This window comes from Pseudopodoces humilis, chromosome 26 (genome assembly GCF_049639895.1).
Source record: "Pseudopodoces humilis isolate 2021_Gansu_Grassland_sample_001 chromosome 26, ASM4963989v1, whole genome shotgun sequence".
Classification (NCBI taxonomy): Eukaryota; Metazoa; Chordata; class Aves; order Passeriformes; family Paridae; genus Pseudopodoces; species Pseudopodoces humilis.
Genome location: NC_142225.1, coordinates 3,298,208 through 3,324,628, shown reverse-complemented (window position 1 = coordinate 3,324,628; position 26,421 = coordinate 3,298,208). Strand labels below are relative to the sequence as shown.

The window sequence follows — 26,421 nt, the reverse complement described above, 5'->3', positions numbered from 1 at the left end:
CTAAGCTACACCTCAGCACAGGAGAAACAAATGCAAACTTATGCTCTGAAAGAGAGAGGGGAAATTCCAAATGAAAAGGACAGGATGTCTGTGAAGCTTTGCAACTACCAGCAGGTGAATTACAGCTACAGAGATTCCCCTTGGCACACAGCTCCAGGCACAGCTACTGCACACAAGTGAACAAAAAGGGATTTTAAACTGCTAACCACACAGGACAGCTCAGGAACTTGAATAAATCAGTTTCTTATTAACATGGGTGTGTATATATGTACTTCATATACAAAGGGTAAGGGAGATGAGCCCTCCATGTTATCCCAGAAGTCCCAGAGTCTCCCTCTCCAACTCTGATACCAAGACCTGTCCATAGTGTGGTTCCCAACGACACGCAGGACAACTTAAAAGCAACACCCAAACCAAAAGGAAAAGAGGAAATAAAATATTAAAAAGTCGGTAACTAAAACCAGCAGATGCTGTTAAAAACGCAGTGCTGGGTGCAGACCCAACCTGGCATTAAAAAAGCCTGACAGAAGCAGTCCCTGCACAAACCCCAGCGGGTGCTGAGCCAGTCCCGTTCGGCAGCAAACCAGGACATTCTGGGAAAATGCACGCTGTCCCTTAGGAAAAAAAACCAAACAAAAAAATAGAACAAGAAACAAACAGAAATTAAACATTTGCTCAAACTACAACCGCTCTGTAGGCAAAATATTTTTTTTAAAGATGGCTTTTAAATTTTCATTTTTAAACTTCTTTTTAAGCTACCTAATTACGTGTGAAGATGATTTCTAAAAACCCATAATGTTGGTGTCTCTTCTTCCTCATAGCATTTATACCACTCTGAACTCCAGCAGTCACACATGCATACTCAGGTTTTGGACTTTCCTCTGGAAACAGCTAGTCTTAAGTTACTGGGCTTTTGTTTTTTCTTCTTTTCCAGAACACGGAGGCAGAGAAGGGGGATCCACGTTGTGTCTGTCTGCCACATGAATCCCCCTCCCTTCCCCCAAAAGTCAGCTTTTTCTTGTCTTGTCGATACCCGTTTTGTGTTTTTGTGTTTTAAGACTGTCCGAAGTGATAAGGACCGTGGAAACCCTGAAAGAAAGTTGGAGACATAATCAATTTTCAACAGACAAGAAACAAAACGCTCAATGCTCAGCTCCAAAAAGTGCCCAGCCCAGCCCAGGGCTTCCCACCAACCCCACTGTGGCTCCAAGGACATTCTTAAATCACATGGTCCAGGGTTGGTTTCCCCAGAGAGGGCAGATGCCACTACTTACCTCTGTAAGATGATTTTAGGTGATGGTCACAAAATAACTTGTGTTTTCTACAACAGAATTCCCTATAGATGCTACAACACCTGCAGGCCCAGGCCCTGCAGCCTCTCCAGTCTGTCCCAGAGACATGGGGCTGTAACCAGGGAAGAGGCTATGCCAGAAAAAAAAAAACAAAACAAGAAAAAAAAAAAAAAATCCATGTTTCCACAAGTGCCATGTGTGCCTTCTCAAGGTGACAGTACACATTTGCCTCCAGTGAAATCAACCAGAGTATTTACCAAAACCCCCAAAATGCTTCCTACAGAACCCATTTCCCTCCTTTACATCCTGAAGTGAGTCACCTAAATGTCAAATCTAGTCACAGGTCTCGAATTAACAGGAACTCCTTTTGTAACTTCTATTGTCTGGATCAGTTATCCGGGCTTTCATCAGGAAGCAGAAGAAAGACCAACGGGCAGCAAGGGATGCCCCAGCTCACAAGGAGATGAAGTTTGTCTGTGATGAAGGTACAACCCCCACACAAACCCAGACACTGACTGAGGTCAGGCGGCAGATGAGAGAGAAAAACTTGTTGTATCTCATGGCAGAGTTGGAAGGCCATTATGCAAATGCTTCTCAACACAGTCCAGCTCTTCCCAGCACACTCTGGGTAAGGCAGAGAGAAGCCAAACCATTCCCGTTCCAGCAGAACAGGAAGCTCTGACCTCAGTTTTCACTACTCTGCCTTCAACAGGGCAAATTTCCTAGGAAATACCATTTCCTATCTGTTCTACAATTTTAAAACCCCCTCACTGCAAGAGCCAGGGCTGTGGAGCCATGAGTAGGAACACTGATTGTGTAAAGAATCAACGTCACTGGCAAACCCCAGGGTGGAGAGCTCTGCTGCAGATCTGACTAGGAAGGAAGTGCCATGAACAGTCTGTAACCTTGCTACAGCTGGAGAGAAAAAGTTCATTCTTGGGGATATAATCAGGTGGTAAATACAAGCAAATGGCAAAATGAAGCAGCTCTCAGAATCCAACCGAGAGGAAGATCAGCAGACAATTAACCAGGACATCTCCTGAACTGCGTGGGAAGTATGAAAGACTGGGAATGTGGAAATTGCTGTTTGCAGACAGAAATACACGCAAGTGATGGAAAAACAAACACGCTTCTACCCCAGGAATATGCTGCAGTGCCAGTTTGTAAAGCTTTTCAAAAGAAACGGCCAGCAGATTCCAGCATGGCAGTTCACATGAGGAAGGAGATGCTCCCATCAAAATCCAGAGACTGAGAAATCCAACATTCCCAAAAATACACTCACTGAAACAGGGGGAAGGGGAGAAGCAGGAGAGAAACATAAAAGTGGTGTGAGCAGGTGCACAAAAAAAGGACAGAGGAAAAGTAATGTATAAACAGGATCCCAAGCAGTCTCACCTCACAGGGATTAAGCTATTGTACTTAGCATTCTGCAGGAGGAAAACAGGATTTGCTGCCGATTACCTGTACAGACACATTTGCCAGAATTTGCTTCATCTTTGAGCTACCTGCACACAAGGCTTTGTGTGAGGCACTGCCTGGCGAGCTCAGGAGGTGTTTAATCATCCCTTGCTCCTCTGCTGGAGGATGCAGCACCCTGGGAGTCCCTTACCCTGTGTCACCTCACAGGGGATGCCAGAGGCAAAACCACCTGGCTTGCTTTAATTTGGGGGACCACAAGCCTTCCCCTGTGGTGTAAGGAACTGTCAGCCACCCTCAGTCTGACATCAGAGCAGCTCATTTGCTCTTGGATGCAGAGAGCCTGTGAAGTCACCGTGAGCTGGTTTGTAGGGAAACCCTCTGGATCTCCACAGACTGGTTTCTGGAGCACCTAATTTAAAGCTATGCAATTATGCAAACTGTGTCAGTTAAACCCAGAATTTAGCTCAGCACAAGAGATTCCTCAGCATGTACAGCTCTGCACCACCTGCTACCCTGCACTGAACACCTGACACCCTGGAATGAGCTCCCCTGGCAATGCCAGAGCAGTTCCACAATCCATGACCATGGTCAGCTCCTCCTGACGCAAGGAATTTCACCATGGAAAAGTTCCAAATCTTTCCTTTTGGAATTGCTGCTCTTCACTGCATTTCACCTACCCAAGGTTCATTACTGGACATAAGAACTTGGCAAAATTGAACCCCATTCAAACCTTTAAGCTGAGTGAGAGCTGCTTTATTGTATTGCAGACCCTGTGCAGGTGACTCCACCTCTCCTGTCCCATGACATTTAGTCACCACACACAATGTAAGGGTTTGACACCAGAAAACTTCAGTTACTGCTGCAATGCAAATACCAAACCTCTGTATGTCATTTTCAAGCCTAATTATCCCCTCTATGCAACATTTTAGATCATAAACATGCAAAAATAATTCTGCAGACAACTGCAGTTTTTCCGAGTTGTTCCAATGGAAGGATTATTTCCACTATTTTTGGTGCATTCCCGTCTATCCTCCAAGTGGGATCACTGTCTTTATGAAAAGCTCAGCTGCAGATTTGCAAATTCAGTTCTTCCAGAATGTTCCCCAGAAGTAACTGCTCACATACTGTTTGGAGCACTGGCTCTTCACACAGACCAGCGTGTGACAACACAGGACTGAGATTTTCCAAGCAAAGACTCTGCATGGCAACTACTGGTATAAATTATCATTTGACTTGTGCCTCTAGAAGGGAAATGAGATGTTTTGTTAAGTTAAAACCCTCTGTGAATACTGAGCTCTGTAAACTGAGGTACCTGTGCTGAGAACAAAGTGAGGATTAAGTGTTCATAAACCATCACACACAGGCTTTCAGACAGCTCTTTATTTCACCTCTGTGACTGAGTCACCACCAATGCAGGTACACTTCCAGGGACAGGAGGTGGATGCACAGCTGCACAACAATACAGGAATCTCCCAGTGGACACTGACAGTGGCCCCAGCCCACACTGCTGGTCCCCATCCCCTCAGGCCACTCCTACCCCACGCTGCTCCAACCTTGCTTACGTAAACTGAGCACAAACAGAGGACAAAGCATCCAGCACTTGTGTTTTATTCCATGCATGCTGTGCAAACATGGCGTGGCTGGGAGACCACCAGGAAGTTCAGGACCTTCTGGGAGCAGGCACTGGCAGGGCTGGTTCAGGTGCCCATGGGTAAGGAGGTGGCAATGCTCAGGGACCTGATTGAGTTCCCATGCACAACTCCCTGATGTGCTGCTGGGCCAGGATAAACAACAGGAACTCTGCTGAACTGCAGTGGAGCAAAGATGGGCTGAAATCAGATTATCTGGCACTTCCCACAGTCAGGAAGGACATGGATTTCATGGATAAACTGACTTGCAGCACCCAAACCACCGATCTCTCACTGGAGAAGCAAACCAGCTTGTGCCAGTCCAGCCCAGGCTGCAGTGTTGTGGGAGCTCCAACATTCTCCCGCTGTGTCTAAATGGATGTAACCACACGGTGACCAGCCCAGTGTGAAGCCCAGATGCCTGGATGGAAGGAGCTTCTCTCTTCCATGGATGCAAACATTTTTGGGGCATCATCCTCATGCATAAAGACAGTCTAATGCCCAGTTTCCAGTAAAAGTATTTCTGTCTAAAGTTTACAGGGATACTCCAAAAATCTGCAGATTGGAGGCCCTGGTTTTGGAGAAGCATGGCTCTAGAAGCAAACATTTAAGCTCAGAGAGTGGAAGCCAGTTAAAGGCTCCAAGGACACAGGGTTGGTTTCCTCTTATGTACAGAAAGCTGCCAAGTAGCTCAGCTCCACACAAAACAGAGGGAGATGAGGAGCATAAACACAGCAGGAAAAAAGAAGTTCAGATTTTAAAGCTGTGAACTCCAAATATGTTTCTGTTTTACTGGGCTTTGAAGAGCAGTGACCAGGACAGTCAGGCACCATTTGCTATGGTGGGGATGATGCCCAGTGTCCTGTCTGGGCAAATCTTTGCTGAATCACAACCTCCAGGTGCAGTTTTCTGCATGACATAGAGAGAAGTGATTCCTCAATTCATCTGGGCAGCAGGTTTAGATACAGATCTATGGATTTTATATAGAGATGTTAAGTACAATCTACGTGTCAGAATATGGCTATTCACTTCTGATCTTCCCAGACATGGAAACATGTACATTTCTATCCCCAGTTAAGCAACTAAACTCTAATTCCCAGGCACTGTAAGACTGGATCTTGGGCTTTTAATGGAAAAGCCAGTCACAAGAGAGCAGCAGTGACTGTGCAGGGTTGCTATGAGACAGGAGTAAATTGGAGGAAGCTGTATCAACCTCAGATCTCCAGAGAAAGCAACTGACAGAGAATAAAGTATTTGTGGACAGGGATTTCTGGGCATCCTATCCTGCACTTAGGCACATCTTTACATCTAAGAACATGCAAAAACTCCACTGGGAACAGATTTAACAACAACATGCCTCAAGCAAAGCCCTGACAGGCCCTGGCCTGCAGCCTCCCCGCAGTGTGTGTGGAAGGTGGGCAGGGGGCCCCAGGGAGGTGGGTGCCATAGCAGGAATAAAGGGCACATAGCTTGTTCCAACCATGACAGAGGTTTCATCTTACCCACTTACAGGGAATTCTGTGTCTGGTTTTGTTTGTTTTTCCCTAGGACACCCAAACCACACACTCTGCTGCTGTATAAAAGCATTTTGAATGTTTCCAGGTATGAAATGCTGCTGTACTTGTCTAACCCAGCAGCAGATGGCACATCAGCGTCGCCACAATCCTGACTCCAATGGGGAATTCTAGAGGACAAGTCACACCTGCTCAGTGCACCAGAGGGAGAACTAATTCCAACAAGGTCTGGCAGCTTTGAGTATGTTTTACACCTGCAGATGCCAGAAACTGCTCGTTTTATCTCCAAGATTTTATGGTCTCATGCACTGCATGACTGGGTGTCCCCAGTGTCTGTCAGCAGAGGAAGCCTCCACAGTCATCTGAGAAATATTTAAGGGCTTATTTTACTTCTAAATACAGGACACAGGCTTTTTTCAACATTTTAACTGAACCTGAATCCTCTCCTTCACTCACCAAATGGCCTGTCATACACAACTGGGGATTCCCTCCCTCTCCCAGGTACATGAAAAGAGACAAAAATATCAGAGGCCCTACCGAAGATAAATAAAATCCAGGAATCTTGGAGTCTGTGCCACTGCCTAACCAACCCACAGTGCTCTTCTGTCTGCTCTAGAACCTGAAATAAAGCCTTTCACATCAATATTCAATCACAGGGCAACAACTCCCAATGCAGTAGTTTTCCTTCTCCTCTGCAGCAGCAGAGTACTGGTGAGATCCCCTGGGGATGTGGAGAAGATAGGCAGGTAGAGCTTTTCTCAACAGGTACTGGAGCTCCATCTGTTCCTAAGGTAATTCAATACTCCTGACATCACCTCTAACAACCCCTTTTCTGCTCCAGCAGCATCCCCAGCTGGGGAACCATGCACACAAAGGGAAAAAAACAAACAAAACTGCATCTTTTTTTCCCCAGGGGGTAATGTTCACCTGGCCATGTCCAGCTCCCTCAAACTTGTTTACTACAGAACCAGTATTGAACCAATATGAATACTGGGTCTGTGGCAGAAAACTTCCTGCCCCAGGCAGGATGGGCAAGGCTGGAACAGGACTCCGATCTTCAGACCTACCCAGAAGAGCCTCCAAAAAATAAAGTAATTTTATCTTAGTATGTCACAAACAAAAAGAACTGCAGTAGAGAGAAAAAACACCCAAAAATCGAGTAGCTTTTCTATATCCCCCACCCCCAACCAAAAAAGGACCATGAAGTTTGTTGCTTCTGAAGCCAGCAAACATGTCTGCTTTAATCTCAGACAATCCACCTCAAATCCACCCAAGAAGATTCTGCAAATACAAAAAGAAACAAACAACAAACAACCCCAAAACAACCAGGAAAAAGGGGAGGAAAGGTCACCTGCCCTGTGTTTGGGGATATATTATAACCATCCCCGTTTTCTCAGAGCACGGAGCTCTGGGTTACCAGTTAAACTAGCTCACTTCAATCTAGTGACACCTCAGGTGGTGTTTCACTCTCCTGTTGGCTTCTGTCTCACAGCACAGCTGCTCCTTGCCACAGGCTCCGGTTCCTCACACCCATGTTCTTTGAAGCCAGTCCCAACCCGGCCCCTCAGGGAGCACCATGACCCCACCATGCAGGCACTAAAGCAGAGACTTTCAGCACTGCCACTTCAGGTGGGGTTCCACTTAAAGCTCATCCCTTCCCAAGCCATCCACTCCACTGTTATGAGCAGAACCTGGCAGCAGGAGCCGTCCCAGTGATGGTGTTTGGGAGCACTAAGTGGGGGCAGTCTGGCTCACCCCATGTGCGCTGGCCATAAAAAATGCACAGCCCTGGGGTAAAGGTCACTAAACAAGATCCACTGGCACAGGACAGGCAGGTCATCCAGGGAGGAACTAAAGTGCTGTAGGTGAACTAACATTAGGGTTTTATTAAGTCATTCAGCAAGCAAGTGTTATTGTCCTACACAGCCTGCTCAAAGTACAGTAAAGCATTTTTAAAGGATTTTAAAAATCAAACTAGTTTGACATACGACAGTACACACCTACACATACTGCTGCATTAACAGGTGGATTCTGAATTGTAAATAATCCTGCAATTCATATTTCACACACAAGCAAATAAAAACAGTCAAAATATCACTCAGACTCATATGGCATCCACCAAGCAAGCTTTTGAGAGAGATTTAAAGTAAAGATAATTTAAAAGTCACCTACAATTATGAACAAGACAAGGACACAGACAGGAACAGTCCTTTGATTGATTGTTCCTGCAGGCAGCTTCTGGGATCAAATGGTGAGCTCTGTAGTCTCCCCACACCAGCTAAAAAGAAGTTATCTGGCTAATCTGAAGTTTGAGGGTGTGGTTGTTTGTTTTCTGTTCAAAATTATGTCAAACTCAGGACACATCTAGAGAGATATTTTGACTTATTTGCACACACACCCGGAGCAGGCTCCGGACACTTGTGGTTACAGCACCCAAACAAGGTTATATTAATTTTAAGGACTTGAAGCAAAAACAAAAAGGTGGATCTGGTAGTCTATCAGAGGCAAAAAATATTTTAATATAACATGAGGAGTTGGCAGAGTCTGACAGTCAAATTCAGAACCTTCCTTAGCAGGTCTGGCAGAAGCAGAAGGAAAGGGCTTTGCAGTTTGGAAGGAAGAGCAATTACACATCTGCCAGGCTCCTCCCCTACCCGTTCTCCTGCTCGCCCAGGGCACCTACCTTACTGTACGTCACTACCGACAAGTTGTTCGAGTGACTGCTGGGGGAGAGATTTACAGAGTTTTGTGACAGTCCATTCTGATCTTGTTCGATTTGGTCAGGAGCAGGCCCCCATGTGTTTTTGCTGATCGTGCCTAGCTCGGAACCCCCAGGGTCTTTTAGGTTGTTTTCATCTGGTTGCCTGTTCTTCTGTGGAGAGGCGAATGGGTTAAAGTTTCCTTCTACCTTGCGGTGTGGCTGCGTGTTGAACTCTGTTTCAAAGGATGACAGCTGCTGTGTGACACCCAGAAGTCCTCCAACTTCCACGCTGAGGATCACCCAGATGACATCTGCGGAAAGATACATGTTTGGGTTGTCACTAGATGGGAGTTTATGAAAAAGGGTCAGAATGAGCAAATTAATTCCATCCTTTACAGTATTGTTAAAGCATGTTTTTAGAAAGCCTCAGCAGTACTGGTTCCACTGCCCCCAGCTTAACAGGCCTGGGATCAGCAGTTTGAATTTTAGGAACTAAAATTCATAGGGGCACACGACTTGCTATGGGAACTCCCACACCCCACCAGGGTCAGGACCCCCAGTACACACCACTGTGCACAACCTGCACAACCGCCCCTCACTGAAAACTGTACACACACACACCACTGGCCCCACTGTACACACCTACCCCCACTGACCCCTCTGTGCACACCCACACCCACCAGTGATCCCCCACCCCCCCAGAGGCGGCTCTGGAGCGGCCCCGCAGCGCCCTCTGCCGCTCTCTCCCGGCCTTGCGGCCCCTGTGCCGCCCCGGGCTGGCACCACCGGGCCCCGCCCTAAAACGGGACGAAATTCCGGGCCCGCGCCAGCAAAGCCACCAGCTCAGCTACAGGGGGAGCGTCCCTCGGACTCAGAACTTGGCAGCCAAAGGGGTTCAATCTTCAGGTCATGTTTTGGCAGAAGTGACAACTTATGGCAATGCAGGGACATCTCCCATTGTCTGGGGCTGGGAACCCTCTAGAAACCCTGAGAAACCTTTGGCTTCGTGAGCACATGGGACCAGCAACACAAACTGGCCAGGCTGTCCCACCTGCATGGGGATATCCCTGCCCATCCCTCAGGGACACACTGGGTCCCCTAGACTCTGAAGAGCCGTGTGGCAGTGACAGTGCTGCCAGCAGCCCTCTCCTTATGGGCACTGGTATTTTTGCCTCCATATGCCAACACCTCTCTCTCAGATCCTGAAACTTGGGATACTCCCAGCTGCCAACAGAGACACGAAGATGTTCTCAGTGTAAACTAAAGCTAGCAGAAAAGGGGAAGAAGGCTGCACTGAAGGCAGATGTCTGAGGCCCAGGCTGAAGCACCAGGCAAAATAGCCAAATGTGTTCTTTAAACAGAGAAATAGCTCACAGGGGATGCACTAAATCTCTGCATTAAACCCTGGGCATTAACTTCTCACATGAGGTTTTCACTACTATTTTATGCTCATATGCAGTTCACAACGTTAAGCAATGGAAAACTGGGAAAGAATCTCAGCAAGGACCGACCAGGAAAGTTTCCAATGGACTGTGCACATCCCTTTGTTTTCCAGAGTTTTATGTAACCTGTAATTTGTTCCAGTGCTTAGAAAACACTGACCAAGACAACAAAGCAGCTCCCTTGATGTTTTCCTCCACTGCATGTTCTATATTTAGGCCTGGGACTGGCAGACATCTGCTCCCGTGGTGTCCCTGCTGTCCCCAGTGGGGATGCAGGCTGGGACGGGGCTGCTCACCTCCGTAGTAGAGACCTGTAGCAGTGCACATCCGCCACTGTCCCTGATACATTCCGGCAGTGCTGGGGCTGCACATCTGCACGCTGACATCGGCCATCTCCTGTGGCTCCAGGGACCTCACCATCACCATGTTCACGTGGCCAAACTGGTCTCCACCGACATACTTCAGGCAAACCCCTGGGGGCCACGCCTCCGTCCCTGGGATTAGACAGGCGAGAGAATTACTGACAGTGCACCAGGAAAAGCTTTGTTTGTGTAAGACTGGATGAAACCTGCTTGTTAAAACAGTTGTGCAATTGTTGGACGGTCAATGCAAACCAAGATACACAGGACACACCAGCAGTGGACGCTGAGGAAGCCTGGTTTTCAGAGCAGGCTTAACTAGTGCATTTAGGGACCAGCAGAACAATTCCGCTTTGAGCAATCTCTATGTCTTTGTTACACAAAAAAAATCTCAAAGTCACAGTGTAACAGCTTTTAATAAAAACCAAACCAAACCAACCCAAAAAACAACTTAACCTACACACACCTTCCCTTCCCCAGGGCCAGAAGCAAAGACAAGGGAAGGATTGTGTTGTGTGCCCCCATTTCTTCCTCCCTCCATGAAGCTCCTGAACCATGCCACATCAAATACCTGTTATTTACACAAAGTGTTGGTAACATGTCCTCTCAGGGATTCATTTCTTTCTAAACCTGTTGGGAGTCTCAAGAGGAACTCATAGTTTGAGCTGTAAGTGAAGTGCCAGCACTATTTCCTGAATGGATTTATTTCTGTCCTTGCACCAACCCTGTTCTCAGGCTTGTGCAAAGGTGGGAAGGGTTGTGAACACACGATTTATCTGTGGAGATCCATGTTTGGACTGCAGACGCTGGGACCAACAGCATGACCTGGCCATCAGAGAGACAGAAAACAGCTCCTGCATGCAGGCACTGCTGCCAAAGATAACAAGTGCTGGGGCAGACAGAAAGCAAAAGTGTTTCTGAGACTCATGAAAAATCAGTTTAGCACAATTCTCTTTTGCCTCTTCCCCAGTCACGTCACATGACTCAGCTAGGGACTGAGAACGCCTCCTGCTCAGCTGAGGCTGACGGAAATGGCTATGGAAAGCTTGAACCACCACGAAACTTGGAATTGCTCTGTCTGGTCTGAGGCGAGCGTGCTGGAGGCTGCTCTGACCTCAGGTTACCTCGAGGACCATCCTTTGCAACAGCTTGCCTGCTAATTTAATACTCCAGTGAAGACACAGCAAGGACTGGTTTTCCCGTCAAGTCCTTATTTGTGGAATTCACAGCCTTGCAGGGAGAGCAGGATGTGCATGAGTGCAGTGGGATAATCGGCGTGGGGGACGTACCAGTACAGCTGGAAAGCTGCTGAGAGAGCAGGGCTCTGAAAGAGGAGCTGGGTGTCTGGCTGACCTCGGCCTGGGGCGTGGGGCACTTGAGCATGAAGCCTCATCTGCAGAGCTTGGCAGCTCAGCAACATGGTTTAGTTTAAATTATTTATGTGATTTTTATCAGGTTTAATGGCTTTAGGCTTGCAAGGTGCCTAGAACACTGCAACTGATAAGCCTCATAAAATGAAATTATGATTATGTCATTCTATTTCAGTACACTCATCTCTGAGATGATAAATTGCAGAGTGTCCTGCAGAGCCAGCAGCAGCTGGGGGCAGAGTGGGGAGAGGAAGCCAGGCTGTTAAATCCTGCTGCTCTTTCAGCCATGGTTCTACTACACAAACTGCTCTTTTATTAGACAAGGCAGCACTGTCCTGCAGGTACCAAAGCAGTGCATTGCTTTTTACTGACACATATGAGAACCTGACTGAACTGAGCTCACAGCTCACATGCCTCAAACTGAATCTCTGAGCTTTGCCTGTCACACTCATCAGACCTGCAACGCTCCAGTGACACACGCCTCAGGTATTTTGTGTTCTAGAACTGAAGTCATGTAATCAAGGACTCCTGTAGAGCTGTTAAAAACCTTGGTGCTGCTTCAGTTATCTGCCTAACAAGTAGATATTATCTGGAAACACTACAGCCCTTTGATACTATACCTTAATTAAATCAAAGAATGATTTTCAAATGCTGCAGTCCTCCTCACACACCACAGTCATAACCACCATGTGAAGCTGCACTTCACTAACCCTCAGCAGTGTGGTTGTACCAAGCCCTGGCCTCCAGCACCACTGTTAGGGCACAGATGGATGGTCTGACAAGCCAAGTTCAAATCACACAGAAGCCAAAACATGTCAGCCTCATCAGGAAATCCTAAGTCAAGGTGAGCTTGTGTCCCTCATTTTAGAAGACTCAGGATTTCAGAAAGTGAAACATCCCCTGAACTAGGATGCTAAATTAAGGCTGAATTCTCATCCAGGAAATGGCACATCAGAGGAACAAGGAAGGGAGGAGTTGGAAGGGCCCAAGATAGAGGTGTAGTCATCACACACAAAAATTGGGACACTAAGAGTGGAGAAACAAGACCTATCACACTTACTAGATTTTTAAGAGCTGTATTTGGGACAGTTATAAAAAACTGCCATACAACTTTTCACAGTACTGGAGTTTCAAGCAAATTCTACATGTCACCCTTTCATTGTACTTCTAAACAAAAGGAGGCAGAAAAAGTACACTGGAATATGAAATCCTTCCTCTAGAACACATTCTCTATAAATCAGTGTTCTTAAACATCCCCTCTATAGAAATACTCTTAGATTTTCAGTGTGTTAAACCTACTCTTAGGTTTTAGTGTGGATATTCCAAGCTGCAGTCCAAGCACTGCAGCTATCCACAAGCAGACATACTGAGACAGTTGAACTGGACTCGTGATGACTCCCAACACCTCGGGGTGTGGGATTGTTCTCCCTCACACAAGTACAAGCAGGTCAACTAAGTTCAGGCACACAATTTTAAATGCTCATGCAACATCCCATCACCGCACTGCTTGAGGACAAGGGACTCCTTCACATCCATGGATCTCATTTTCCTCTCTGACTGCATCCCACCAGATCAAGCATCGGGAATGCACTTTGCCCAGCCTCACTTCCTGGATCCCAGTCGCTTCTTTGACTTATTTCAAACTGGAATGTGATCTCTCCAGCCCTGCATCCTCTCAGAATGTGAAAAGGTAACTGGGCCCAAAGTGGACCTGCCACATGACCCTTGTGTGACTGCCTTGTTTGTCTGCAAGTTTCCTAGAGTTAGTTTGTGTGGTGGCACGAGGAACAAGACTGGTGATCTGACCAAGCTGCACATCCCACCACAAAATGTTTGTGCCAACCCAAGAAAGGGAACTTGCATGGGCTGGCAGCACCTCAGGGTGCCTCCAGCTCAGGTGAGTGCACGCAAGCTTCCTGCCACAAGCCAGAATCCCTCCCATTGGACCCCAGCACCTGCCGCAGTCCCAATGCCTCACCTGTATTCTGTATCCTCCACGTTTTTGTAAACTGGGTATCAGGAGGGATGGACTCTCCTTCACCTATGGTGACATCTTCCACAAACGACATTGAGGGGACATTGATATTTGGACTCTCAAAATCATAGTAGGCTCCAATGGCAGCTTGTAGATTCCTGGAAAGAAAAAAAGCACATTACAACCTGAAGTACAGGTGGGTCAGACCCATTGCACAGGTCATATGTCATCCTGAACAGTTCAGCAAAAAACATCCCGACTGTAATAACTCTGCTGCTCATGTGTTTTTTAAAAGCTTTATCTCTATTGCATGTGGATTCTCCAAGATAACAGAGCTCAAAATACAGCACTTTTTCTTGTCATGGACACTGGTTTAGATCACTTTTCTACTCTGCTTCTATTTTCCCTGGAAATCTTGGAACTTACAAGTCTTGGAGACCTCTGCTCCAACAGTTCTTTATGAAACTTGCTGAACAGTTCAGGAGACATCTAAAGAAGAGCTATGCCACAGGAGGCAAATGCTGGGCAGCTCCTTCACCAGAAGAAGCTCGTTACCTCAGCTAATTTCAAAAGGACCAACCAAATCTCTCCACTTTATTTTGGCACAAAAGGTCCAAAAGGAGCACAAGAGGAACAAAACACAAAGAACACTCTTCTCATAACTCTCAGAGCCAAAGGGCACCAGTAGCTACAGATAATAACTCCAGCCTCACTGTTTTTGAAACATACCATCAGGTACAAACTGTTTATTCATCAATGAAGTGCCTGCTCAGCTTTGGGTAGTCACAACTCACAGGAACTTACCACCTGAGTCAAGAGTTCTCACTGAATAAAGATAAATGACAGTGCAAGTCTGTGATACATTAGGGACATTCATAAAGTCACCATGCTATTGATTCCTGAGCCACAGTGTAGCTACAATGACTCGATCTTCTCGAGTGTGGCCCGGCTAGCTCAGTGATGAGGTTTCTCTTCACTCGAGTTTCGAGCCAGCTTATGTTTGTGGGGTTCACTGATTTTCTTCAAGAATCCAAGTCTATAGAGCGAGTAAAGAAATCAGGGGGGGACTCTCTCTCTGGTTTGCATTCCACAGTTTATTTCTGTGAAGGGGAATCCAAAGGATGAGAGACAAAGGATTTGGGGTTTGGGGGGTCTCTTTTAACAGGGTTTCTCGGAGGGAGGGAACATCAGAGAGGGAACCAATTATTTTCTCAGTTAGTACATTTTACAAACTTTCTACAAATCAAGGTTACACACGCCAAGATAAAAAATAACAGACACTAACTTCTTCAAATGCCCACAAAGGTGTGGGAGTATTCTATACAGAGGGGCAGAGGGGGAGAGAGGGGGGGCCTGGTTTCCTGGCAACACAGGGGGGAAAGAAAGGGAAGGCAAGGTAAGCATGCCCTCTCAGCTTCCATAGCTCACAGGCATTCTGGGACAGGAAAAAGTTACAAACTTCCGTGTAGGAAAGAAGAGTTCTCTTCTCCCAACCCCGTGCTTTCCTGGGCTAAAGAAACTTCAAGCAGCTGGAAATGCCAGCGGGGTCCTCTCTTTACTCTATCCGGCCTCTCGCCGTGGGGCTGAGGAGAGAAACTTCAGTAACCATGGTAACTTGACGCCAGGTAAACAGGAGAAAGAGAAGCTGGGGGGGAATTACAACTAAAAGATGGGAAAAGATACATTTCAGGCTATCAACTACAACACTACAATTCATGATAATTAATGTGAGAAGAGGAACAGTCAGGCAGGAAGAGGATTCATGAGCCTTAGCTGAGTTCCACGATATACTATTAAGTCATTACATAAGTGTTTGGCAAGTCATGTAATTCCTCTGTTTGTACATGTCTGAGAGGTTATGGCCCTGATTTACATGTTTTGAGTGGGTGCTGTGAGAATGGAGATGAGTAAAATCTCCCCAAATGCAATGGGTGTAACAACTGTTTTTTTTATTCATGATTGCAGAAATCTGTGTTGCTTTTTTGAGCAGGATAGAAAAACCCCCAAAAACAAGTTTTCAGGAACTAGGAACCACCACCTAAAACCAAAGCCCTGCAGAAGCTGCTCTGTGTGGGCACAGTGACATATTGAAGGGCTGGACAGTGGTGGGGTGTCATGTGTCCGAGTCAGAGAGCCAAGGTGAAAGCAAGAGAAACATTTGCAGTGTGACCCTGAGCAAGAGCAAACACAGGGCTTTGTGGGGCTGCTTGCCAGCTGGAAAGAGGCTTGAAACAGTGAGTAAAGAAACTGCCTCCTGTTCAATTCCTACAGTGTTCATGGCAAAAAACATTCAAATCAGACATTCTGGATAAAATCTGAACTGCATGGGAGCAGTGTCACTTTCTCCTCACAGAAAACTCAGGGGACCCAAAGTGCAGCAGCTGATGGGGGGGGCAACAGCAGGTGGTAGAGCCGCACTGGGAGAGGACCCAAAGAGCTCCACCAGTTTTGCAATCAATCCATCCATCACAGCACCAGCAGCCAGCAGATAATCACTGTGTGAGTCACAGGAGTTCCTGACATTCTGCTAAGGAGGCACTGGAGGAATGTCCTGCACAACATGGCCAAGGGGATTGATCAGCAATTCAGCAATCCCAGCCTCACAGCCAGACCTTTGCCATCTGTGCCGAATGGACTTTGGTCCAACTCGGGAGCCACCGGGTCCCATGCTGTGGCCAGAACTCTGAATTCCAGAGCAGAAACCATTATTCAGCCTGAGGCATTTTCTACTTAGGAGTGTCAGGGCTCTAATCCCGCCAGCTCAGTCAAATGCTGCAGGAAGGGGCCATGTCACATTAGCCAGTAAACAGAGACAAATGCTTAGTTTTACGTCACCAACCGCCTGTTGCTTATACACTGCACAAGATTTACATAACTCACACCAGGGCTGTGCCAAGAGACTCCTGCTCGTTCACCCAGCTAACACCATGAGCTGGAGCTTAGTTTGCACTAGGATTTCTTCCTGTAGTACAGCAATCCAAGGCAAAAGATATTTGTATTGTAAGAGATACAAAAGACAGCAATGCACTTCTTTCTCTTCCTAATCCACTACTACATAACTACATTTTCAGACGGACCACAACATCTTGTGAGTGATGGTTCTGGAATCAGTGGTACTGACGTTTTATTGACACTGAGAGGAAAAAATTAAAGCTCTGAGGGGCAGACTTCTACTGCAACTCTTTGTGAGGCAACCAGGCTGTGTTTGCTTGCTGGGCTGCAAACAGGTCTCAGAAGGTAGTGGGCTATTTGTGCACATAGGCCTGGGGCCAGCACTCCCATCCCGGGGTCATATTTCAGTGCGCTTTGCCATTGGGAAACAACAACACCCCTCTGCAGCACTGAGTTAAAAACTAACTGAAGAACAACGCATGCTGGAAACAGATTTACCCCATTTGTCATCAAATATTCCCAAAACCACCTCTCCACTCCCACCACATCACCTGTGTGATGGGGGATGTTTGGGGTGAGCCCTTCTATGTGTTTCAACACCTCTTGGACTTCCCAGTAGAGAACTAAAAAGAAGGTTCCAGAAACTGAAGAGACATTCACTGTGGCAAAAGCCAAAGTCAGGATGACAAAGCAAATCTGCCTTGAGTTCATGTTCTTTGACACAGACAACCCCAGGAGACAGGGCCGGAGCAGCAGCGGCCACACTCTGTGCCAGAGGCACCCCCAGCTCACACCTCAGTTGTACTCTCAGCTCGCACAACCACGGGTTCTGTCCCACTCCTCTCCGCAAGAGACAGTGCTCCCCCCCTCCTCCCGTGTCCCAAAACCCCCAAGATCCCAAAAAAAAAAAAACAACAAACAAACCCGAAGTTGGAGGGCAGCACTCTGGGGAAAATGCCACTTGCAGAGGTGAACTCTCTGCAGTCTGGTGGTGTGCAGGCAGCTGAGCCCAAGCAGCACACCCTGCACTTACCCTTCTGCTACAGGCACAGCACAGCCCACAGCCAAATGTGACCCTACTGATAGAGATGCATTAGGGCAAACACACTCAAGCCCCTGAATTTTCTCTATTTTTAAATAGATATTTGGGGTTTTTTTTAGGTCTTTACCCTTGTGTCCAGCTGTAACTGCACAGCCCCAGCTGCAGACACTGCAGGGACAGACACAAAGGTCAGCCCTCAGAAGGTCCAGTTATCATCTAAAGGCTTCTGTTCACACATACCTGCCTGCTTGATTTCACTCTTCAGTGTGACCTACACCACACTACTTACTACCCTCTGCTCTCTGCCAAAGGAGATAAATTACTATTATAAACCAAACAACTCTGCAAATCCAGCCAGTGTAATTGACATGATTGAGCTCTCATAATTACAGGAGAGGCCACGCAGCTCTTTCTTCACAGGGCCCTCCAGGTCTCAGGACCTCCTTACATTCCCAAAATGAAGCAATTTTTCCATTTTTAGAGCAGTCCTGGACCACAGCAGTTTGTAGCCCTGGCACACTTACAGAGCAGGTCTGACAGGATCCAAGCCCTAACTCCTGGGAAAAGCCTGCAGTCACAAGTCACCCCAGTGATGAGGTGAGCCCAGGACGCAGCACCCTGCTCAATTTTAGTCCTAAGAACAAGATTCCAGAAAGAAAGAGGGGAGTAGGAAGTAAATACAGGTTGTAGCTCCACCTCATCAACCAAATCCACTCTAACTGGGTATCCCACTCCTTCCTCTCCAAGAGCATCTGGTAACCCTTGGGTGTCAAGTGCTTTTCCCACACAACACCAAAGTGTTCCTTTTCAGATCAATCCTTCTACTCTGCTGCTTCATTTCAAGCCTCAGGAGCTAAATTACAATAGTCAAGTTAAAACTTTCCTGCTAATAGCTCTGTCAACATCTCTTAACAACTCTTAAGTGATAGCAAAGAGGTGGCTCATCTTGAGCCCTTCTTTTCCCTTCCCTGTTTTTTCCAGACAGCCTTTTGTTATGTTAAACCAATATACTTAGTCATTAATTAATTAAAGTAATTCAGTGTTCAAAATTAGAAGAAACTCTTCCAAATCAGTTCACAAACTCGAGGCATCCTTACACAACCTCCCTGTCCTGCAAACAACTAGCAGCATATGGGTAAATGGAAATTGTCTTTTAATTAATTGTATCAGACTTTTTTAGGAGACTGAAGACAGTGAAGGACCAAGGCTGTTGAGGCCTCAAGCAAAGCATGGCATGGGCCCAAGACCCTTCTGCTCCCCAGAATATGGAGAATTCTTTCAGCATAGAGAAGTTCAGTATCTTGGAAGAAAAGCAGTACAAGCAAGTGCTCATACAAGAAGAGGGACATTAGAATTTGCACTATAAATGTTACAGGAATCTGCAAGATTTCATATATTGTCACGTTACTTGATGAGAGAGCCAAAGAAAAACATGTAATTTTTTAAAAAATAACAGATTTTTGGGGGGTAAAAAATCAAATCAAATCAAATCACAGCTTAGGCTCAAAATCCAGCCTGCAAATTTCCCTCTCTCTGGCTCCTGCCCACAGCACAGCACCCACCATGGCCTGCTCCTGAGGAACACTCCTTCTCCTGAGCTGTTGGAGAACACAACGGAGAGAATGCTCCCTGCAGTGACACCTTCCATTTTGAATTTTAGATGGGATGCAGCCCTCAGGCCATGCAGAGACAGCCAGCAATATTTATTAGGTAACAAATGGACTTGGTCATTATAAGAAAGGTGCCAAGGTCCATCCCCGTGGAGGGTGGGAGGAGCCAGGCAGGTGCCCTCAGCACTCACAGGGTGCAGTGTTTTGTCATGAGCCAAGCAACTCAGGTGACATCTCCTTGAAATAGGCAATGTAGACACTGGGCACTGCTAAACAGCCCAATAAAATCTCCAGCACAGAACATGTGGTGTAGGACACCTCAGACTCCTTCTGTAACTCAAGTCCCCACCTTCCCAGACCTCCTCTCACTCTCCAAATGCAGTCTGTAACCAGGCACCACAGCACCCCATAAGGTGTCTATTGTTAAAAACAAAAAGAAATAGTGCAGCAGATGGACAGTTTCTCACTCCCAAATAATGGAACTTCTCCACATGATACAGGGGGGAGAGACTAAAAACACATACGGGAGACATTCAAGTGAGGAAACCCCTTTTGTCTCTTAATTTCCACTATCTTAGTTGGATGTTCTTCACCCCAGCTCTTGGATCCACCAATCCTGGACTGCTGATACTTGAGGCTGGGATGTCTGCAACAGCTCCTATTGCTCCTGAAGCAAGAGATGCCTCACTCCAAGGCCAAAGGGGGTGGGGGAAGAGACATGCACATCATGCTGCAGGGAAGCACTTCTACCTGGAGCTTTCAATTCAAACGTTCAATAGGGATGACACATGTCAATTAAGTGCAAAGTCTCAAGATGTTTTGAAGGGCTGGAATTTTAATCAGTGAATATCTTTCAGCAGACAGAATTTCAGAAAGCAAAATTTCTGTTCGTTCTTGACCCCTCTTACACTAAAGTTGCATTGAATTCTATATATGAAGTTGGGAAAGTACCTTAGAAGATGTCTGATGATGGAAAAAGACCACTGAGGGAAGCTGAAAGCTTTAAGCTGAATTTACACAGCTGAAGCGAAGGGGGGGCGGGGAGAAGATCTGGCTAATTTAAAGCTTATGTATTTTTTCACATGAAGACACAGAAAAACATTTTATTGTCTCAGTTGAAAGCAGCAGTTCCACAGTGGAGCGTTCTAGGAATAAGACAGAAACCTGTGGTGACAGAAGCAATCCGGTGTCTGCAGGGGCAGCATGAGGAGAGAAACTGAGAACCCACAGGAGAGGCACAGTGTCCTCAAAGCACCAAACCATCAACTCACTTTCCCTGAGCAGCTTGAATGTGCACAGAAACATGAACAGGAGCTGTTGAAACCTTCCTGAGATACCTGCACAGGGCTGAGCACAGCACCTGAGCACAACCCGTTGCCCAAAAAATCACCACAATAATGATGCTACAAGCAGGAGCCACCAGAACCATCCCTAGCAGCTGAGCCTTCCCAAAGCAGTTGGTCCCAGCAGCTTTAAGTGGGGGGTAAAATATCCGAAGAATGTCCCAGCAGGAGCTGCCACTGCAAACAGGCAACAGCTCTTCTCAGTGGAAAATCATTGAGAGCTGCCAGTATACAGGAGATTCTGCAACTGCCAATTCCTCCGCACAAACTATGTTACCAATCTGTAAGTGTCTGCAGGAAAGTGATGGGGGATTAAGCTACAGAAACCGTCTGAGAACAAGTTGGGGCATGCAAGGCAGAGTCCGGCTGGATCAAAACTATATTGTACCCAACTCTCAATTCTGCTACAGTTACCTGCTTATGCTTTCATGCCACAGGCACCAATTTTTCAATGCTTTGTACCTTGGAGCACAATTATAGTATGTTCCACAGTTATAAATACAATTTCTTTAGAGTCTAGATTTCATTCAATATAATCAGATCAAACACTTGAGTTGCTTTGGACAAAAGGTGTGGGTCTGGGGTTTTTTTACGCACTAGATAAAAGCTTCTAAGAAAATATTTTTAAATTGTTTAATTCTGTAATGTTGCTATTTTTAGTAGCATTAGAAGACAGCTGTGGACACAAAGAGGCAGCAGTCTGGGACAGTTCACAGGCACTAAGAGACATCCACTGTGTCTCAAGTGAGCCACAACAGACTGAACAGTTGAAAATCTCTTTTCCCTCCCCAACCCAAGGGTGTATATGACCTTGCACCTGTCACAATCGGCAGAGCTCCCCATACTGTCCTGACACCCTGGTGACAGCACACCAGCAACCATCGGATCTGCTTCTGGGGTGCCATTTCTGCCTGTGAGGACAGTGTGTCACCAATTGGGCTAGAGTAAGATGGACATCAAGTCCAAAGCCTCAGCTTCCTTCTTCCCTACTAAAGCTTATCAACACCCCATCAATGTTTTGAGGCAACCCTTCTCATCAGATTTGGCCCAGCTGGTCACCATAAACAAATATTAACCTGACCAGAGTCAAACCAAGACACAGATTGCTCGATAAACATGTACTGAGTCACAGAAAAAACATGGGACTCTGGTATCTGTCACCTGATAACGATGACGAGAACCAAAGGAACAGGAACTCCCAGCCACTGCTGTCACTGCCCCACGGATGCTGGGTGAGGAATGAAAATCCAAAGGCATCCCCAGGGAAGGATGATTTATCTGTAGAATCAGGTCTCAGTTTCCTGCCTCCTCCATGATACAAGGATTCCCCACCAAAGGGAAGGGATGTCAAAACTGAGCTCGAGGTCTATACAGAGCAGTGGGGAAGTTTTCCTCACATTTGTCAGAACAAAGATCCAGTTTGAAAAGTAGCCCAAACATCTGTTCTCAGAGGACACCTGCACGCTGCAGATGTCTGCAAACACCCGAGGTTAAAAATCAGGAGCAATGCTGGTGTGAGCCCCTGTGGGAAACATCCTGTGTGAGTGAATCCTCTTGGTTCACTTGGTCTGTTCTATTAAATTCTGAGTGTCGTGACTTCTTACACAAATATACCTCAAATATTTCTCTGAGTAGCACCTACACTTCATATAAGTCATGCGAAAAGCAATTAAACCCCTATCAGCTAAACCAAATTAAGTACATGCACTTCTGGGCAATACAGGTGTTTCACTGGATATAAAAACTTGTAACAGCCCCACCCACAGGGATGGAAATGTGAACCTACAAGGCAATTGTAGCACAGAACTGCCTCACACCTGACATGAAAGAGAACAAGGTTCTAGTGCAAATTTCTGTGGTATTTTCAGAGATAAACTTATCTTCATGCAAAACATCACCTAGGGAGTACTAGTTAAACCATGACACAGCTATAAATTCTCCTAAACAGATGAAAAAACACAAGGACCTCCAGAAGAGATCTGACAACCTTACAAATAATGACCTTTTTACCTAAAGCTGGATCCAAAAAGCTTTATTACAATAATGCTTTTTTTCCCCCCACACACAATGGAAACCATCATTACCTGACACATTTCAATTAAGTATCACACCTACTGCACTAATAAAAATTCAGCTTTCTAAACAAGAGCTAAAAAGAGAATGTAAAGAAATATCACATGTAAATTATTGAAATATACATTTGTTCTTCCAAACTGGGAATGTCTGAGCCAGCTACACTAAAATATGGATTTTAAATCCACCACCATTAGCTACTTCAAACTAATTCACTTTCTCATGAAATTAAAGCAGCTCCAAGCCTCTCACCCACAAAGCTGGCACACACTCCAATTAAAAGAAAATAATTTCTTTTTCTTGTCCCAATACAATTTCCACACCAGCTTTAGAGGAATCCAATTACTTTTATGGAGTTCCAGGAGCTCCTGTGAAGGCGAGCCAAAGCCAAAGGGGTTCAGACCCACTTTTGCCCATCTCGCAGATCACTGTGGAGCTGCAGGCAACACGTGGGACTTCACTGCCACCACAAAACTCTCTCCCACGGGTCCCTTCCCTCCCACCTGTGGTGGGGCCCAACATCTGGAGGGGAGGGAGCAGAGCCAAGGTAACTGAGAGGGGTTTGATCCTGGATGTAACAGTAGCAAAATGCCTTCCCGGCTCCACTGCCCAGAGTTTCCTCCCAAGGAAGAAACATTTCAGCACCAAAACATTTCATTTTTTGTTCTGCTTTTTGAATACAGAAGTTCACTTTTGGTTTTAGGCTGAAAGCAAAAGCTCAGCCTCTCCCTCTGCAGCCTCTCTGAATGGAAAATGAATAACTAAATGGTAAAGCCTCTTGGACTTTCTTGGTAAAGGATGGTGTATGCTGCTACTAGGGAATGTACTGCACGATCTCAGGAATCAGATTTATGCAACAGGAAGGCAAGGAGTCAGCACAGAAAACAGACAGAACTCTAGGAAAGTGTTCAATAAATACCATGAAAAGTCAAAGGGTTCAACCTGTATTTCCTGCAGATCAAGGAACAAGCTCTGAAACTTTGGATGCGTATGTTCAACCCAAAGCATTTCTGCAGCAGTTAATAAAGCCAACTGGCAGTTCCTTAGCACTGCCCAAGCCTGACAGAGGTCTGAAGGGGCACTGGGCATTCCTGGGAACTGGACACAGACTTTTAGAGGCTACTTACAGGTATTCCTCCCCATTCAGCCACTGATTTTTCTCCCCAGATTGGCCAAACAAGCTATTTAAAAATAATTCCTTTATTCCAGCAGTATTGTAAATCCTCTGACCACAATTACTAATGATGCTGTTGGAAACAGTCTTTCAAAGCACATTAAGCTCTGAATGTTCCCTACAGTACATGAAAGACACAAAGTGGGGACGGAACTGCAGATCTGGAGATGAGTTATTGCCAAAGAGCAGCTTTCACATCTGGGAACAAGTTCTAGTGAAACTATTTATGCCTTTGTTAATTAACTCACACATGGGACACTGCTACAGAGAACCTGGAATACCCAATGTGTGCACTTCTGTCACTCCACTATGAGCTCCCTCACTATTTCCTGCAGGTGAACATCAATCCTGATACAGAAGGATCATTCCTGAAAGAACGTGCCATGCCTTTAACACTTGGAAAAGTGACCTGATAGTGTCATCAAGACAAATTATTCGGAGGACAGAAGGTTCTGACCCTAATCCCAGGCAACACAAGACAAACCTAGTAGGGCACCTGAATTACCTGGGCAGTGCAGATTGCACAGGGCCCCTCAAATGACATGGGAAAGGTGCTTCCAGAACAGGAACACGTGTCCTGATTGTCCCTGCAGAGGGACAGCAGGGTTAGTGCAGGGTCAGCCCAGCAGGGCCAACGACCCTGTGGCCATCCAGGAAGGGGTGGGAGCTGGGCAGTGGGACAGACACAGGGCAAAGCTGACAACTGGACACACCAGCACGAGGAACAGCACTAAGCTGGGGTAGAAGGAGCAGCCCCTGCCAGGCTGAGAATGGGCACTCACACGGGCTCTGAGCCCTCTCAGAGCAGTCCCAGCCCGTGTTTGTTTGCACACACACCTCACCACCCCAACAGGCACATGCCCATCCAGCCACAAGACTTATCAATTAGTACTTCAGAAAAAATGTGAAAAACGATGTTTTCAGAACCAAACGATTGAAGCTGGGAAATCAAGGCTATTTTAACCACTTTAGATCTTCTTCAATTGAAATTAACATTTGAAAAAGCCCTTGGTTCTGAGGCTGGATTTGAAATGCTGTTATTTCAAACAAGAATTCAATATTCCTGGATGAAAAAGAGCTGCTTCAGCACAAACCAGGAACACTCCGGCTACACAGAGCATCTTCAGGAGTAACTTTCAGGTTCAGCTCTGTTCCCTGCTCTCCCAAGGAACCTCACAGAACCCCCAGGATTACAGTGCAGTGTCAGTTTTAGTCATATCACCAACACACAGATGAGACGGGAAAGCATCTTCTGCTGGGAATCTATAGTTTCTTCCAAACTTCTGAACTCCTCGAGACCTTCCTTCACATTGTGTCAGCTTACAAAGCACAAGTAATTACTTGCTATTCCCCTACTCTTTCTGCAGATGCTTATTTGCCGCTAGAATTCCTTTCCTAGGAAGGAAAAGCAAATCCAAAAAGCCAACGAAGTTGTCTTATCACTGTTTATAAGCTCAACAATTCACACAAGTTTTCTCCCAACTGTTGATATTCTGACCTGCCCTTGGATTTCAGTTTTCAAAGCCAAGGTTTCTGGGTTTGATGTTCTATCTCTAAGCAGAGCTTTGCTAAGTGGTCGCTCTTCACCATGTCTGAAACACACAGCACTCGTTTGCTCTCCTGCAGCCCCCATTCTGCAGAGCTTTCAGGTGAACACACTTTGGAGATGAGCTGAGAGGTGCAAGGGCTCAAAACCCCTCCGAGTCGCAGAGCAGCTGCTCCACAACATCCTTTTTACAGTTCCTGGGCTCACTGCACCAGAACACTCCTAGTTACTGTTTTTCACCCTCATACTAAATAGCTCCCCTGTTTTTCTCGAGCTACAGCTTCCCTGATAACCCGTGCCTACTTTTTCCGTGGGCAGTAACACAGAGCCTTTATCAAGACAAACACACACCCGAGAGTCAAAAGATTTAGAGAGACCCTCAGTCCACAGACAGACGCTGAGTTTTCCCCAAACACCCCGGTAACTCTCACACGTGCACCGCGGCAGCTTCCAGGGTCCTACAGCGCCTTTCTGCCACAATTTCCCTTCCTCCGTAGCTGCCTCAAAGTCGGGGCGCCACAGCCCGTCCCCGACCGCGGCCCTTGGACCGGCGAACCAGCGAACCCGCACCCCAGGCTGGGGCCGAGAGTCAGCCTCCTCCGCCCCGGCCCCGTCCCGCTCTCCCACTGCCATGGGAGCCGCCTCCGGCCCCGCGCCGCCCGCCCGGCCCGGGCAGGGGACAGAGGGCCCAGCACAAACACCGCCCGTTCCCCCCGCCCCGGCGGGGCCCTGGGGCGACCGAGCGGGGGGAGGGCCGGGCCCGCGGCCCCTCGAGCCCCTCAGGCCGTCTCGCCCGCACCCCCCCCGGCCCCGGGCCCGCACCAGTTGGTCATGTCGAGGAAGAAGGCGCAGCCGGCGGGGCTAAGCTGGAAGCCGAGCAGGCGCTGGAACTCGCCAATCAGCACGTCCTTGTCGGTGGTGCCGAGGCAGCTGAACTTCTGCATGAGCTCCGCGTCCAGGTCCACGTCCATGCCCTCCATGGCCGGGGGTCCCGGGGGCTCCGCGGCCGGGCCGGGGCCGCCTCAGCGCCGCGCGCGCGGG

At 47.0% G+C, this 26,421-nt stretch overlaps 1 protein-coding gene across 2 annotated transcripts; it reads right to left on the bottom strand.

Moving 5' to 3' along the window:
- Nucleotides 1-224: 224 nt before the first annotated feature.
- Nucleotides 225-26,421, bottom strand: ILRUN (inflammation and lipid regulator with UBA-like and NBR1-like domains). 2 transcript variants are annotated; one of them, XM_005529367.3, is made up of 5 exons: nt 26,203-26,421; nt 13,704-13,858; nt 10,293-10,490; nt 8,537-8,865; nt 225-1,089 (listed from the first exon to the last, which is right to left on the bottom strand). In XM_005529367.3, exons 1-5 carry the CDS (start codon nt 26,358-26,360, stop codon nt 1,054-1,056), a joined length of 876 nt encoding a protein of 291 aa, XP_005529424.1. In that variant the 5' UTR covers nt 26,361-26,421; the 3' UTR covers nt 225-1,053. The 2 variants fall into 2 exon arrangements, with proteins under 2 accessions (XP_005529424.1, XP_087923133.1); XM_088067007.1 differs by lacking the exon at nt 225-1,089 and adding an exon at nt 1,145-1,422.